At 52.2% G+C, this 11,776-nt stretch overlaps 5 protein-coding genes across 5 annotated transcripts; 4 read left to right on the forward strand and 1 right to left on the reverse strand.

The window, feature by feature from the left end:
* The first annotated feature begins 1,124 nt into the window (after nucleotides 1-1,124).
* P153DRAFT_401225 (uncharacterized protein) lies at nucleotides 1,125-2,236 on the forward strand. Its single transcript, XM_033671893.1, has 2 exons — nucleotides 1,125-1,372; nucleotides 1,427-2,236. Exons 1-2 carry the CDS (start codon nucleotides 1,209-1,211, stop codon nucleotides 2,052-2,054), a joined length of 792 nt encoding a protein of 263 aa, XP_033518516.1. The 5' UTR covers nucleotides 1,125-1,208; the 3' UTR covers nucleotides 2,055-2,236.
* Nucleotides 2,237-2,400: 164 nt separating this feature from the next.
* P153DRAFT_135644 (uncharacterized protein) lies at nucleotides 2,401-3,339 on the reverse strand. The gene is made up of 2 exons (XM_033662071.1): nucleotides 2,623-3,339; nucleotides 2,401-2,558 (listed from the first exon to the last, which is right to left on the reverse strand). Exons 1-2 carry the CDS (start codon nucleotides 3,240-3,242, stop codon nucleotides 2,555-2,557), a joined length of 624 nt encoding a protein of 207 aa, XP_033518517.1. The 5' UTR covers nucleotides 3,243-3,339; the 3' UTR covers nucleotides 2,401-2,554.
* Nucleotides 3,340-4,504: 1,165 nt separating this feature from the next.
* P153DRAFT_390676 (ankyrin) lies at nucleotides 4,505-7,246 on the forward strand (the record flags this gene model as incomplete). Its single annotated transcript, XM_033670962.1, has 2 exons — nucleotides 4,505-4,580; nucleotides 4,653-7,246. The coding sequence occupies 2 exons, from the start codon at nucleotides 4,505-4,507 to the stop codon at nucleotides 7,244-7,246; spliced, it is 2,670 nt and encodes an 889-aa protein (XP_033518518.1).
* Nucleotides 7,247-7,722: 476 nt separating this feature from the next.
* P153DRAFT_327055 (NAD-dependent deacetylase sirtuin-2) lies at nucleotides 7,723-9,359 on the forward strand. The gene is made up of 3 exons (XM_033665316.1): nucleotides 7,723-8,058; nucleotides 8,107-8,435; nucleotides 8,488-9,359. Exons 1-3 carry the CDS (start codon nucleotides 7,936-7,938, stop codon nucleotides 9,257-9,259), a joined length of 1,224 nt encoding a protein of 407 aa, XP_033518519.1. The 5' UTR covers nucleotides 7,723-7,935; the 3' UTR covers nucleotides 9,260-9,359.
* A 424-nt stretch (nucleotides 9,360-9,783) lies between these two features.
* Nucleotides 9,784-11,452, forward strand: P153DRAFT_371014 (uncharacterized protein). Its single transcript, XM_033669159.1, has one exon. The coding sequence runs from the start codon at nucleotides 9,850-9,852 to the stop codon at nucleotides 11,368-11,370; it is 1,521 nt and encodes a 506-aa protein (XP_033518520.1). The 5' UTR covers nucleotides 9,784-9,849; the 3' UTR covers nucleotides 11,371-11,452.
* The last annotated feature ends 324 nt before the right edge of the window (nucleotides 11,453-11,776 follow it).

Here is an 11,776-nt window from a genome sequence, read left to right on the forward strand (position 1 = left end):
TTCTTGTTACTGTGATTAGGTACTCTTACTGATAATTACTGTGTATAAAGGGACTGGGTATTAGCTTCTATACTGAGTTACTATATTAGAGTCTTACTGTGTTGCGTCTATCTGTGTGCAACAAGTATGAATACGTTATATGCCTAAAACAATCTAATACATTTGAAGCAAGGGTTGTCTGTCTTCCAAGCGATAAAACGTGGATTGAGAGTGTGTACACAATGACGTTAGCAATGACGACCCTCCGCTAACCTCTGCAAGTGCGAGAATTATCTAAAGCAGGCTTCCTTAAAGCTCTGCCTTGCTAATCGAGAACGAGGCTGTATTTCTAATCTGTTAAGTCACATGTAATTAGGCTGATGCTGACCTTGTCTGAGCCTCATTGCACATACACTGATCGCGAGTGCGCATTGCCTTCTTATCGGTACTGTGGCAAGTGCGAGGTTGCAATGCAGCTTCTGTCATTAACGTGAACTCAAAACAAGAAACCCCCTGAGGAACTGGAAAAGAAGAAGAAGCAGTAAGGAGGTTGTCATGTCCTGCAGAGCTCGGTAGAGCTTAGAGTGCTATAGGCTTGGAAGTGGATAGTACATAACTCATTGCTACTCCTGTTGCTTGCCGAGTTAGACATGTGCATGCTGATCGATCTAAGTGCGCATAAAAGAAGATTTCGAGGCACTACAACGAGATGTGTGACGATAGTCCACTGGGTCTTCTCGAACTTCTCTTGAAGCGGTAATATGTCGGGTTTGATCATGATTAACGTGGATTTGACTATAGTCACGTGGTTCACTTGATACCTAGCGTCATAAAACTGACCCTCTTACCCATGAGACGTAACTGAGTGAAGCCACCTCAGAAGTCGAAGTGGCAAGTACCTGCCCAATCCGGGCTGTCGATCGAGAAGGCTCTGCGGTGCGCACATATATGGACGGACTGGCCCTCGGGCGGCATATCATAGACAGACATTACTTTCACGCGACGTCTTGATGCAGGTGTAGGTGGAGAGTTCACACCCGCTGCATGGCTGGAAAAAGGAAGTGGAGTTGTCGTCACTAGCTTCGACGCGCGACGCGTCCCTAGCTCTCAGCCCTACGACAACCTAGCACCAAAAATTCCTGAACCCCACCACGGCACAGCACACCCCCACCATATCCTTCCCTTTGTACACCATCCTCCAAGCAAAGAATACACTACGATTCACCAAAATGTCCGTCTGCATAATCTGCACCACGCCGCTCTTCGTAGAAGTCTCGCATGACTCGGACTCCGAGCATGAATCCAGCGGGCCCTCATCTGGCAAAGCGCGGGCCGCAAGCCCAGAAACCGTGCCCGACGATGTGCAGTTAAACTGCGGGTGTCACTTCCACTGGTAGCCTACTCCACACCCCGCCATTGAAATCGACCATACTAATACCAAGCCAAGGGACTGTCTCCTCTCCGCCTACGAAGTAACACAATGCCCCTCATGCGGCCAGAACATCGCCTCAAACGACAACACGCAGATCCTCGTGAACCTGAACAACGAGGGCGGTCTGCAGCGTGATCTCGACATCCTCCCCCTACTCGTCGAGGAAAGCTACCTAAAAGCCTACCCCGAGGACAGAAAGTGCCGCGCATTCCTCGAGTTCTGCCGCGAAGGCGACTACAAAGCCGTTGTCGCGATGCTGCAAGACGACGACTCGGACGACTCAGATGAAGATGGAGATGAGGATATGCCCGACCACACCGACGAGCAAACGGATATGGATAAACTGCTGCGCTACCAGGATCCCATCGGCGATATGCAGTCTGGACTCCATGCGGCGGTGCATGCGCAGAGCAGGGAGGTCGCGTGGTTGCTGCTGCTGCTGGCGAGTAATTTGGATTTGATGGAGTTTCCGCCGCTGGTGTTTCAGGAGGCGGGTGCGATGGGGATTATGCGCGGGTTGACGGAGGATAAGGTTGATATTAGGAGTTTGCGGGATGCGCAGGGGAGGACGGCGGAGGATGTTGCGAATGAAGTTGGGGGTGTGTGGGTGGGGTGGACGGGGAATGAGAGGTTGGCGATTTGAGGGATGAAGAAATAACTAGGAAGAGACGTGGGGGTGGGGAGGAATTTGTGGAAAAAGACGCCTTCTTCGTGATAGGGATTCTGCGAAGGAGCTCTTTGGCCCTGTTGACTTGCTACGAACAAAACATCTGAATAGAATGGAACAGAACCACCACGGGTGGGATATCATTCTTGCCTTCACACCGCAACACATCACCAAACCCAAACAATCTGTCACGCAACTAATAACCCCCTTCCTGACCTAGCCCTTTCATGTACCGACTGGCCATGTCTCGTATCCCGTTGTTCGTGACCCGCTCAAACGCCGGCGCTGGAAAGAAGTACAGAAAGTGTGGTGGCGGGATTATAGTTCTTCATGATGTTTGATATGTGTGGGTGTTGTTGAAATTACATAGAAGTGAGAAAGACGGGTATATGGGGCAATTTTTCGAATAACGTGCGAACATGACTGGTGAGATTTGAATTCGAATCCAGGACGGCGTGACTTTCAATGATACTTGATCACCTGCTCGTATTCGCGTCAGCACCATGCATGCAACACGCGCGTGACAGCTAAGTTGAAGACTCACCGGTACCCGCCCTTTCGACCTCCTCTCCTCGCGCGAAAATCGTCGTGCTCCTCAATGACCTCCACGACGTCGTCGCCGGGCACGCGATGTCTGTCCTCGACGACGATGCTCCGTTGTCTTGTGACGCTCCTCTGTCTCTGCTGCGGTGGCGGCGCCCTCCTCTCCTCGACAACGACTTGCGAGCGCGAGGACGACATCCTCGGGCTGCTGCGACTGTGTTCGCGCATCTGCGTGTGGGAGCTGCGACGCGAGCGGGCCTGGGAATTGCGGCGCGCCCGTCGCACGACAATCTCCTCTTCGCCGGCCATGGCTGTCGTCGTCCCTCTGCGGCGATTCCCCTGCGTGAGCGAGTACAGCAGCCATACTATCAGCAGGAAGCCGGCTACGCTGCCCAGCACGATGCCGACGACGGTGCCGGGTTCTGGGCCGTCGAGGTTGTAGTACGTGGGTATTATCCCTTGCTGGACGAGCTGTTGCTGACGCTTGGCGAGGGGTGGTGCGGCGACAGCAGGGAAGTCAATTGCCTGCCGTGGTGTGAGGCTGGGGTTGTTGAGGTCGCGCGGCGCAAGAACGTCGATTTGGCGTGCTGTCGCATCGTAGGGCTCGCCGACAGCTGGCATGTTGGTGACTGACAGGCAACAGGGGCGTCGTCGTGGGGCGTGCTGAGCGGGCGCAAAGTCGTCGTGGGGCGTGTTTGGGGTGAGGGAACGGCCGTCGTCTGGGGGAACAAGGTTGCTTTGCGACGGAGTTCAGGCCGAGACTAGCAGGAGAAGCCGGTTTGCAGCGCTGCACATGCAATTGCGGAGCGACAACAGATGAGGATGATTTTATCTGATGCGACGGCCATGGACTGGGAAGTGGGAAGAAGGGAGGAACGTGGTGGTGAGAATTGTTGTGATGCTGACGCGGGCCACGACGACGCCATGATGCAATGTGTTTCTGCTGCCAGCCGCTGGACCCTCGCACCATCGGTTGGTACGTCCAGGCACCAGATCTCCAACACCACGCTTTTGTCCATGGCGAACACGTCGTGGTGTAACGCTGGGTTGCGACGTTTGCTACATTCAGTTCAAGAGGGAAGATCTGCGCTGCAATGCCTTTGAGAGGTTGTTGCCAGCCTCCAGCCACCACTCCACACATTGTGCGCACGCCGTCATCAGTCACGTCAGATCCTGTCACATTCTATTTCTCTCTTTCCAGTCAGCTTTTCTATTCATGTCAATCGACTGTGAAGGTTACTTCCAGGACTTCCTCTGTTTCACCCAGTTTTCTAGCTATATGACACTCTCATCGCGTATCCACGTGAGCGCTACTGCCTTGTTCGTCTGCTGGTCACCATAACAACGCGACAAGGCCCCGCGGAGCCGGACGCTGGCGGAACTCTTTCACCGTTGACGCTTCTGCGACGCATTGCTAGCCTCTACAAAATTCTCGACGGGTTTCCAACGCACAGCATCTTTCAGCCCGAAAGATTGATGTAAAAGTCGATTGCTGTTGAGCAATGCTACTGAACTTGACCATCTCAGGTCTAGCGGACATTCGCAGTCTATCTTTGATTCTCTACTGAACTTCCACTGATATATGGTCTCAGGCCGTTTTCATACTCTTCACTTTTCATACTCTTCACTTTTCTAGTCCTTTCAAGCGAGTTGACTCAGCGGAGATGGCACCTGAACAATGCTATGTTTGTAATCTCTCAGAAATGAGTGATTGTTCGTTCGCTTGCTGTCCCATCGGTGAAAGCCAGACGCAAACGCAAAGCATCCACACTTTTTAAATTGCATCATGCCCTCAACTTCTTTGGCTGCATCTCCAACACTTCCAGAATTTCTTGTCCGTGATACGATCGCGCGCTGTCTTGGCTTGACAGGTCTCGCGCTCCATGTCTTCGGTCATAATCCCCAAGAACTGCCTTCGCCTGGGTTGTGGGTTTGCAGTTTTGAATAATAATTCCCCAGGTAAGCTTCAGTCGCTTGACACTTAGACTCTCCGCCCTTCCTGGTCATACTTTAGCATCTAAAAAATCGTAGATGATCCATCGCAACAGCTATCTCTTCGAACACTGCGCGCTTTCGCTCCCAGGTTCGAGGTGAATCATGGTAATGATTTGGAAAGCGAGCTCGCACAATACGGCCCAATCCATCAAGTCCCGGCATTTGCTTCTTGGCTTGAGCAGCGAGATCGAGACTTTACCTCACAACCCCAGCAGTCTCGTCTATGGATCACTGGATCTCCCAACACTGACCGGGTTGCTTTCGTCTCTGTAGCGCTCCAGACTCTTCGACGTCGAACTTCCCGGAATGAGGTCAAGACTCAAGTTCTCTACTTCCTCTGCAACCGACAAGACGTGGCTTGCAACAACGCCGCAGCGATTCTCAAAGGATGGATGTACCAGCTTCTCGTCCAGCGCCCAGACATCTGCCAAGAACTCTGCAAATGGTTTGAGGATCCAGATAATCGTCACTTCCATTTGGACAACGTTGGCATGCTATGGCATGAGTTTCGACACGCACTTGTCGATGGCGACGCGGGAACCACTTACTGCATCATCAGCGATCTACACGAATGCGACGAGAAGAGCGTCCAGGTGATCACCAAGCTCCTATCCGAACCGTTTACTTCGGAGCATTGTCTTGGAAACGATGTTCGGATCAAAGTACTTATCACGAGCCGCGTCATTCCTTTGTCAGACCAATTTGAGAAACTTGACCTGGACGTACTGACAGCGAGTAACGCGGGCTTCAACTTGACGTTCAGCAACTCTCCAACACCTGGCAAATTGTTCCAGAGCATCAACAGCGATGTCAGGAGTTACTGCCTGGTCGGTCTCGAGATATTAGCGGCACTGAAATCCCGCCCGACCATAGAAACGCTGCGAAATCTCATAGGCTTGTCTGATTCCGATGACGCCTTCAACGAGATACTCGACCATTGCCGGCTCTTGATTGAGATTCAAGACGATCGAGTTCAATTTGTTTCCTCGACTGTACGCGACTTCTTTGCATACCCCAAAAACGCCTCGTCGATCCACGCAAGCCTCGCGCAAGATTGTCTGAAAATCTTGAAGCAGGAACTTTGCGATCAAGACATAGCTAATCTTGACAGGATGAGCAGGCAGTGTGACTATGACATCAACACCTTACAATATGCAGTGCTGCACTGGGCTGACCACATTAGACTCGCACCTGACAATACTATCGACCTGCTGCCTGATATCTTGGACGTATTTGCTCAGAGCCAAGGCCTAGCACAGAAGTGGTGGACCGTTCATCTGCGAATGTTTCATCACATCTCCCAAATCGACGTTGTGAGATTCCACACCAACACAGCCATACATCCAACGACGGTGCTGCACGCCTTGGCTCGTTTCAATCTACATCGAGTACTCTACGAGGTTCGCAACAGCTCCCACTGGGTTGGACTTCAATATTGCATGCGCTCCACGGACAGCTTTGGCATGGACCCTCTGGCAGTAGCGCTGTCTATGCACCACACCAAAAGCGCCAAATTCTTTATTCAACAGGGCGTGACCATCAACGCGATGCATGTGCGTTTCGCTGCTGACTCGAGTGTAGAGCTTGCTGGCATAGTCTTCGAAGACTTCCTCCAGCGGTGCCCTTCTACGCTGTTGAGTGAGAACGACGTCGATCTGATCCTGCACAAAGTTGTGACAACCGGAGACGAGGCACGTGTCGCGCAAGCAATCGAGTTCCTGAAGACCAACAACCCAAGCCGCTTTCCATGGACCAGAGTTAATTCGCTAGGACGAGCATTCAGTTGCGGTCACGACCACGTCGTCAAGATGCTTCTCGACATCACTGATCTAGACAGCGACGACGCCATTCCAGAGATCATCGCACATACAGTAGACGGTCACGAAGACGCAATCACAAAGCATCTACTCAAGCTTCCAAGATTCGCATCCTTCGTCACCAGTGATAAGCTCATCGATTCGCTCACCCTTGCTATCCGCCTCAAATGCTTCACGATTGTCAACCTTCTTGTCAACGCTGCTAATATGAACCGCAAAGACCGCTGGGGCTGGACCCCCCTGGAAGTTGGCGCCATGTACGGTAACCCCCACGCCATCTACAGACTCTTGCTTCTGGGGTGCGGGGTCCAGGGTACATCACGCGAGGCTGGCGTTGCATTGCATCTCCTCATTCACGAAGCCGGCGTCAGCGTTGGTATGCCCGTGCTTGAAGAGCTACTGCTGCGAGGCGCGCGCATGCAATACGTACACTTTGGCATTACGGCGCTGCATGTTGCCGCGGAACAGGGCCGGGCGGAAATCATGGCCATGGTGTTGGAGAGTATGTCAGACGCGGAGATTGAGGAGGATATCGATCGGCTGCCGAGTAGTCTGCATGGGGAGTGGCGGGATAAAACTGCTCTTGCGATCGCGGCGGTGAAGGGGTATGGGGAGATCATTAGGCTACTACTTGAGGCGGGGGCGGATGAGGCGATCACGGACAAAGATGGCAAGACGGCGCTGGAGTTGGCAAGCGAGGCTGGATGGGTGGACGTTGTGGAAGTGTTTGAGCATGTGCATACGCGCCGCGAGAAGCAGAAAGAGAAGAAGAGGAAGAAGAAGCAGGATAGGAAGAAGAGGGGTAAGAAGTAGATGGGCCTTTGTGGTTGGGTTGACATTGATGTGGTAGGCATTGATGTGGGTTGGCATCACATTGAGGTTTGGTCTATGTCTCAGGATGCATGACGAGAACTATATCCATTTGATGCGATAGGTCACGAAAGGAATGCTAGGACATTATTATCGGTTTACTTCTGTTGCTGTTGCCTTCTGGTACTGATTTTGTCATGTCCTAAGCAATGGCTGACACGACCAGGAGTTATGGCTTTGAGCTTGCACCAAGCCGCCTCAGGTCACTCGCGTGCAAATCTGAAATGCAAAAGTCCCTGATAGAAACGGGGATCATACCTTATCAATCTTGTCCAGACAAGGCATCAGAATGTCGAGATTTGCCATGCACGATCGTTGATTTCCAGCTGCTCCTATTGGTCAAAACTCATGCTTGGCGTGACGTCGGACCTCCGCGATATTTTGAGCTCGTGCCTACGAATGCGCGTCCCACCATTGAGCCGCAGGCACCAGTAACTCGACATCGCATCCAAGCAGCCAGTCATTTTTCTGTACAACAACTACCCCGCACTGTACACCCTCACATCCTCAACATAGGTCGGAAACATAAGGCGCACCGCCAGCAGGCCGAACAGAACAAGCCCTGGCGCGACTCTGAGAAAGGTCGCAAAAGCAAAAGCAAGAAGGGTAAAGGAAGAGATCGACAATTCAAGATGGGGAACGAGGAATCTACAATGGTGGGGAGTGATTCGCCGACACAAACCCTCGAGGCGCGTACTTTGGAGGCTCTCGCACAGTACATCACCGAGGGGCGGGCGCGCAAGATCGTTGTCATGGTATAATTCACACCGCGCGAGACTTGAGCGCATGCTGACTCTGGAAAGGTAGGGGCAGGTATCAGCACCTCTGCGGGCATACCAGACTTCCGGTCGCCAGAGACAGGCTTGTATGCGAATCTAGAGCGCCTCAATCTACCCCACGCTGAAGCAGTCTTTGAGATATCCTACTTTCGCGAGAACCCTCTGCCGTTTTATACCCTGGCACAAGAGTTATATCCAGGGAAATTTCGACCGACAATCACGCACTCTTTTGTCACGCTGCTGCATAAGAAGGGCCTGTTGCTCAAGCTTTTTAGCCAGAATATCGATTGTCTGGAGCGCGAGGCTGGGTTGCCGGATGAGATGATCATTGAGGCGCATGGCAGCTTCGCCAAGTAAGATTATCTGGTTCTAGGTCTTGCACGGCGGATACTGACATCTCACTAGGCAAAGCTGCATAGACTGCAAGAAACCTTACCCAAAAGACCTAATGCAAACCGCAATCCAGAAGAAAAGTGTGCCACGCTGTCTCGACCTCGCCTGCAACGGTCTCGTCAAGCCCGAGATTGTCTTCTTTGGCGAACAACTCCCTGCCGAATTCTTCGCAAACCGAGACCTCCCCTCAGAAGCCGATCTCTGCATAGTAATGGGCACGTCATTGTCGGTCCAACCCTTCGCCTCGCTGCCAAGCTGCTGCGAAGGACCCACCCCGCGACTCCTCATAAATCAAGAACGAGTGGGTGACCTAGGGCACCGCGCAGACGACGTGCTGCTCCTGGAGGACTGCGATAGTGGCGTGAGGAAACTCGCTGAGGCGTGCGGGTGGTTGGAAGAGCTTGAAGCACTGTGGGCGGAGACGGCGCGGGAGGGCGATATTACACCCACGCCCGAGACGGTCAAGAAGAGTAGAGATGAGAAGCTGCAGGATAAGGTCGATAAGCTTACGAGCGAAGTCGAACGAAATCTGAAGTTGAGCCAAGAACAGCATTCTTGGCTGGATAAGCATCTTGATAAAAAGATTGCGCGGAAAGAGGAGGAAGATGAGAAGGAGGTTGAATCTTCGAATACGCAACCAACGGATGATGCTAAGACGCTGAAATTGGCGCCTGTGGCGAGTGCGGACGCGGATGCGACGGAGAAGAAATCAGTTGGAGAACTCGGGCATGTCTTTCCTCACTTGACGAAGGAGCCTGCGAAGAAGGTGGACTCTGAGCTGTGATGACTCTCTATCGTGCAGTTGTTGAGGTTCTAGGTTTCGTGAGTTCAGAAAAAGATAGATACCAGATCACGGCGTGACGAATACGAGTTCTTGCTACTGTACGTTCCCTGCAGTGTTTGCTCTCCATGGCTTGAAATTTCTAGAGTCTGATGAACCGGTTGGTGAGTTGCAACGTGGTCAGGTTCTCCTCCTAGGACGTGAGTTTGTCGGTTTTCGTAGATATCCATTGCGGCTGACAGTATCGACGACTTTACATTTACGATGGATTGGTATATCCTTCCATGTACAATCCAGAGTCAACTCCACCTGGTCGCGCTTGGTATCCACTCACGTCATTCTGGAACCTGCTTATTAGTTGTCGTCACTGGTCAAACTCGCTTTCACCTATCCGATCACACACCGCTCGCTTAGTATATCTCCCCCAACATATATGCCCCGCCACGACCTCTCTCTCGCTCCCACAACGACACCACTCGTAAGCTCACAACGTCGACACCTGATCTGATCGCTAACCACAATCACAGACTGCAGCGCTACAGTGTAGGCCCATCCCAATACACTATCCACCCTCTGTGGCCACTTCGAGCAGCATGGGCACTTTGGCGGCCGAGAGTCACGAAGTGGCACCGCCCTCGCCTATCCACACAGCTCCGGCACCTGCACGACACCTCGACCATGCAGCAGCTTCCTCCATTGACACGGTGAGCACGACGATGCAAGATCTAGCACTGGCAGTCCGCACACCGACTACTGGTTTCACTGATCTGCCGACCGAGCTACTCTGCCAGATCTTTCTCGACATCCCTTCCAACTTCACCAAAACGCTCTGGAGTCTGTCTCTCACCTGCAAGCGCTTCCACGATGTCATCGAGGAAAGACTGGAGCCGGAGCATAACCTTCGCAGATGTGTAGTGGACGACCCCTACAGCCTAATTCGTCGACTGACAGACCGACCGGCTCTTAGAACTGTTATTCGGTCGGTCAAACTTGCTAGCAACATATCGTCACGACCACCCCTCAGCGAAGCCGAGGCCAACGAACTCGTCGGTAGCGCTAACCTCAATACCTATGCAGAGCTTTGTTCGCTCAGACTGGGTCTCCAGAGAAATGATCCGGATTGGCTCGAGTTTCTCCTGTTAATGTATCTACCACGACTAGACACCATCGATATGCGTTTACTACACACCCAAGTTCCAGATCTTATCTCGCAATTTGAACCGTACAAGTGTTCTTCCAAAACTCACTGGCTTTCAAACTTGACCCATCTTCGCCTTGTCCACTTACGCCCCGAATATGATGATTGTCTCAACGGGGACTTCCTCGCTCTACCAGGGCTACAGCGAGTCTACCTTAACAACGTCATAATCGATACAGAATGGGTTTATAGATCGCTCGCTGACGCGAGATTTCAGAGCGGGGAGGAAATATCTATACCTCCCTCAACAGTCACGGACTATGAAGTGCGCAATACTCATCTCCATGCAGGAGCTCTACACAGGCTTTGCATGTTCACTCATCTATCTCGTTTATCAATACGTTTGAAGCAGCAAGAACTAGGCCTAAACGTGCGAATCAAAACCTTGTTCGAGGCTATCAAACGTCACAAGCATTCTCTACGGGCGCTTGAGGTCTGGACTAATGAGATGTTCACGGATAAAGTGGGCAAACCCTACGGGATCAACGATTTCATGCCTTACTTTCTCCCATTGGAGCGGGCGTGGGAAACCTCCGCTTGCTTCGGGTATTTTCGGCCTATCCAATCTTTGAGACCGTTCACCTGCTTAAAGTCACTTGCTCTAACTGATATCGCATTGGTCGGCCAGTCGAGACGTGGACTTCCATACTGGCGCAAACCCGTTAGTAGTACCGCCGCATACCTTAGCGGAATGCTTCCTACGTCTCTCGAAATCTTCACTCACATTCTTTGGGACGGTCCGGACGGCTACGACGCGCTGTTGGCGGACGACGAAAAGCATCTCCGATCGTGGGACCGGATCTGGAAGGTCATCACACCGGAGCAGTTCCCTAATCTGAAGAGGGTGGAGACGGTGGGCTATAACCGGGAGGGTATATCGAAAGAGCGAAAGGTGATCTGGGAGAGGAAGAACTGATGGGTTGCGCATGACGATGATGCATGCTGAACTCGCAGTATTTATGCGAAACCGCCCGGTGTGCACAGGTCCCCGAAGAGTATTGTACGTATACAGGAGCTCCCAGACAAAGACAGTACAATGAAAGGCTAATTGGTGGCAGGAAGCGTTGAAAGAGTCGTCCCAGACGATAATCGCTCAGTGACAGCGGGCGTGTGGACATGCGCGAGAACATGAAGCAGTGCCGTTACACAACCGTCTTCAGTCTTCAACAGCGTTTACTAACTTTGGTAAGTCCTTCTCAAGTGAATGTTTGTCCTTGCTTACCGCTTCCAGCTCACTTGAGTATCCACATCACTCCCCACACTTTGCAACAAGTATAACGCGGTTGTACTACCCCATTCGAGCGATCTGATTACCTGCCCAC

Source organism: Dothidotthia symphoricarpi (genome assembly GCF_010015815.1).
Source record: "Dothidotthia symphoricarpi CBS 119687 unplaced genomic scaffold P153scaffold_24, whole genome shotgun sequence".
Lineage (NCBI taxonomy): Eukaryota > Fungi > Ascomycota > Dothideomycetes > Pleosporales > Dothidotthiaceae > Dothidotthia > Dothidotthia symphoricarpi.

Coding starts and splice junctions, on each gene's coding strand:
- P153DRAFT_401225 (XM_033671893.1), top strand. CDS start 1,209: ATGTCCGTCTGCATAATCTGCACCACGCCGCTCTTCGTAGAAGTCTCG. Junction 1,373..1,426: donor TGCGGGTGTCACTTCCACTG/GTAGCCTACTCC, acceptor TACCAAGCCAAG/GGACTGTCTCCTCTCCGCCT.
- P153DRAFT_135644 (XM_033662071.1), bottom strand. CDS start 3,242: ATGCCAGCTGTCGGCGAGCCCTACGATGCGACAGCACGCCAAATCGAC.
- P153DRAFT_327055 (XM_033665316.1), top strand. CDS start 7,936: ATGGGGAACGAGGAATCTACAATGGTGGGGAGTGATTCGCCGACACAA. Junction 8,059..8,106: donor CGCGCAAGATCGTTGTCATG/GTATAATTCACA, acceptor GACTCTGGAAAG/GTAGGGGCAGGTATCAGCAC. Junction 8,436..8,487: donor GCGCATGGCAGCTTCGCCAA/GTAAGATTATCT, acceptor ACATCTCACTAG/GCAAAGCTGCATAGACTGCA.
- P153DRAFT_371014 (XM_033669159.1), top strand. CDS start 9,850: ATGGGCACTTTGGCGGCCGAGAGTCACGAAGTGGCACCGCCCTCGCCT.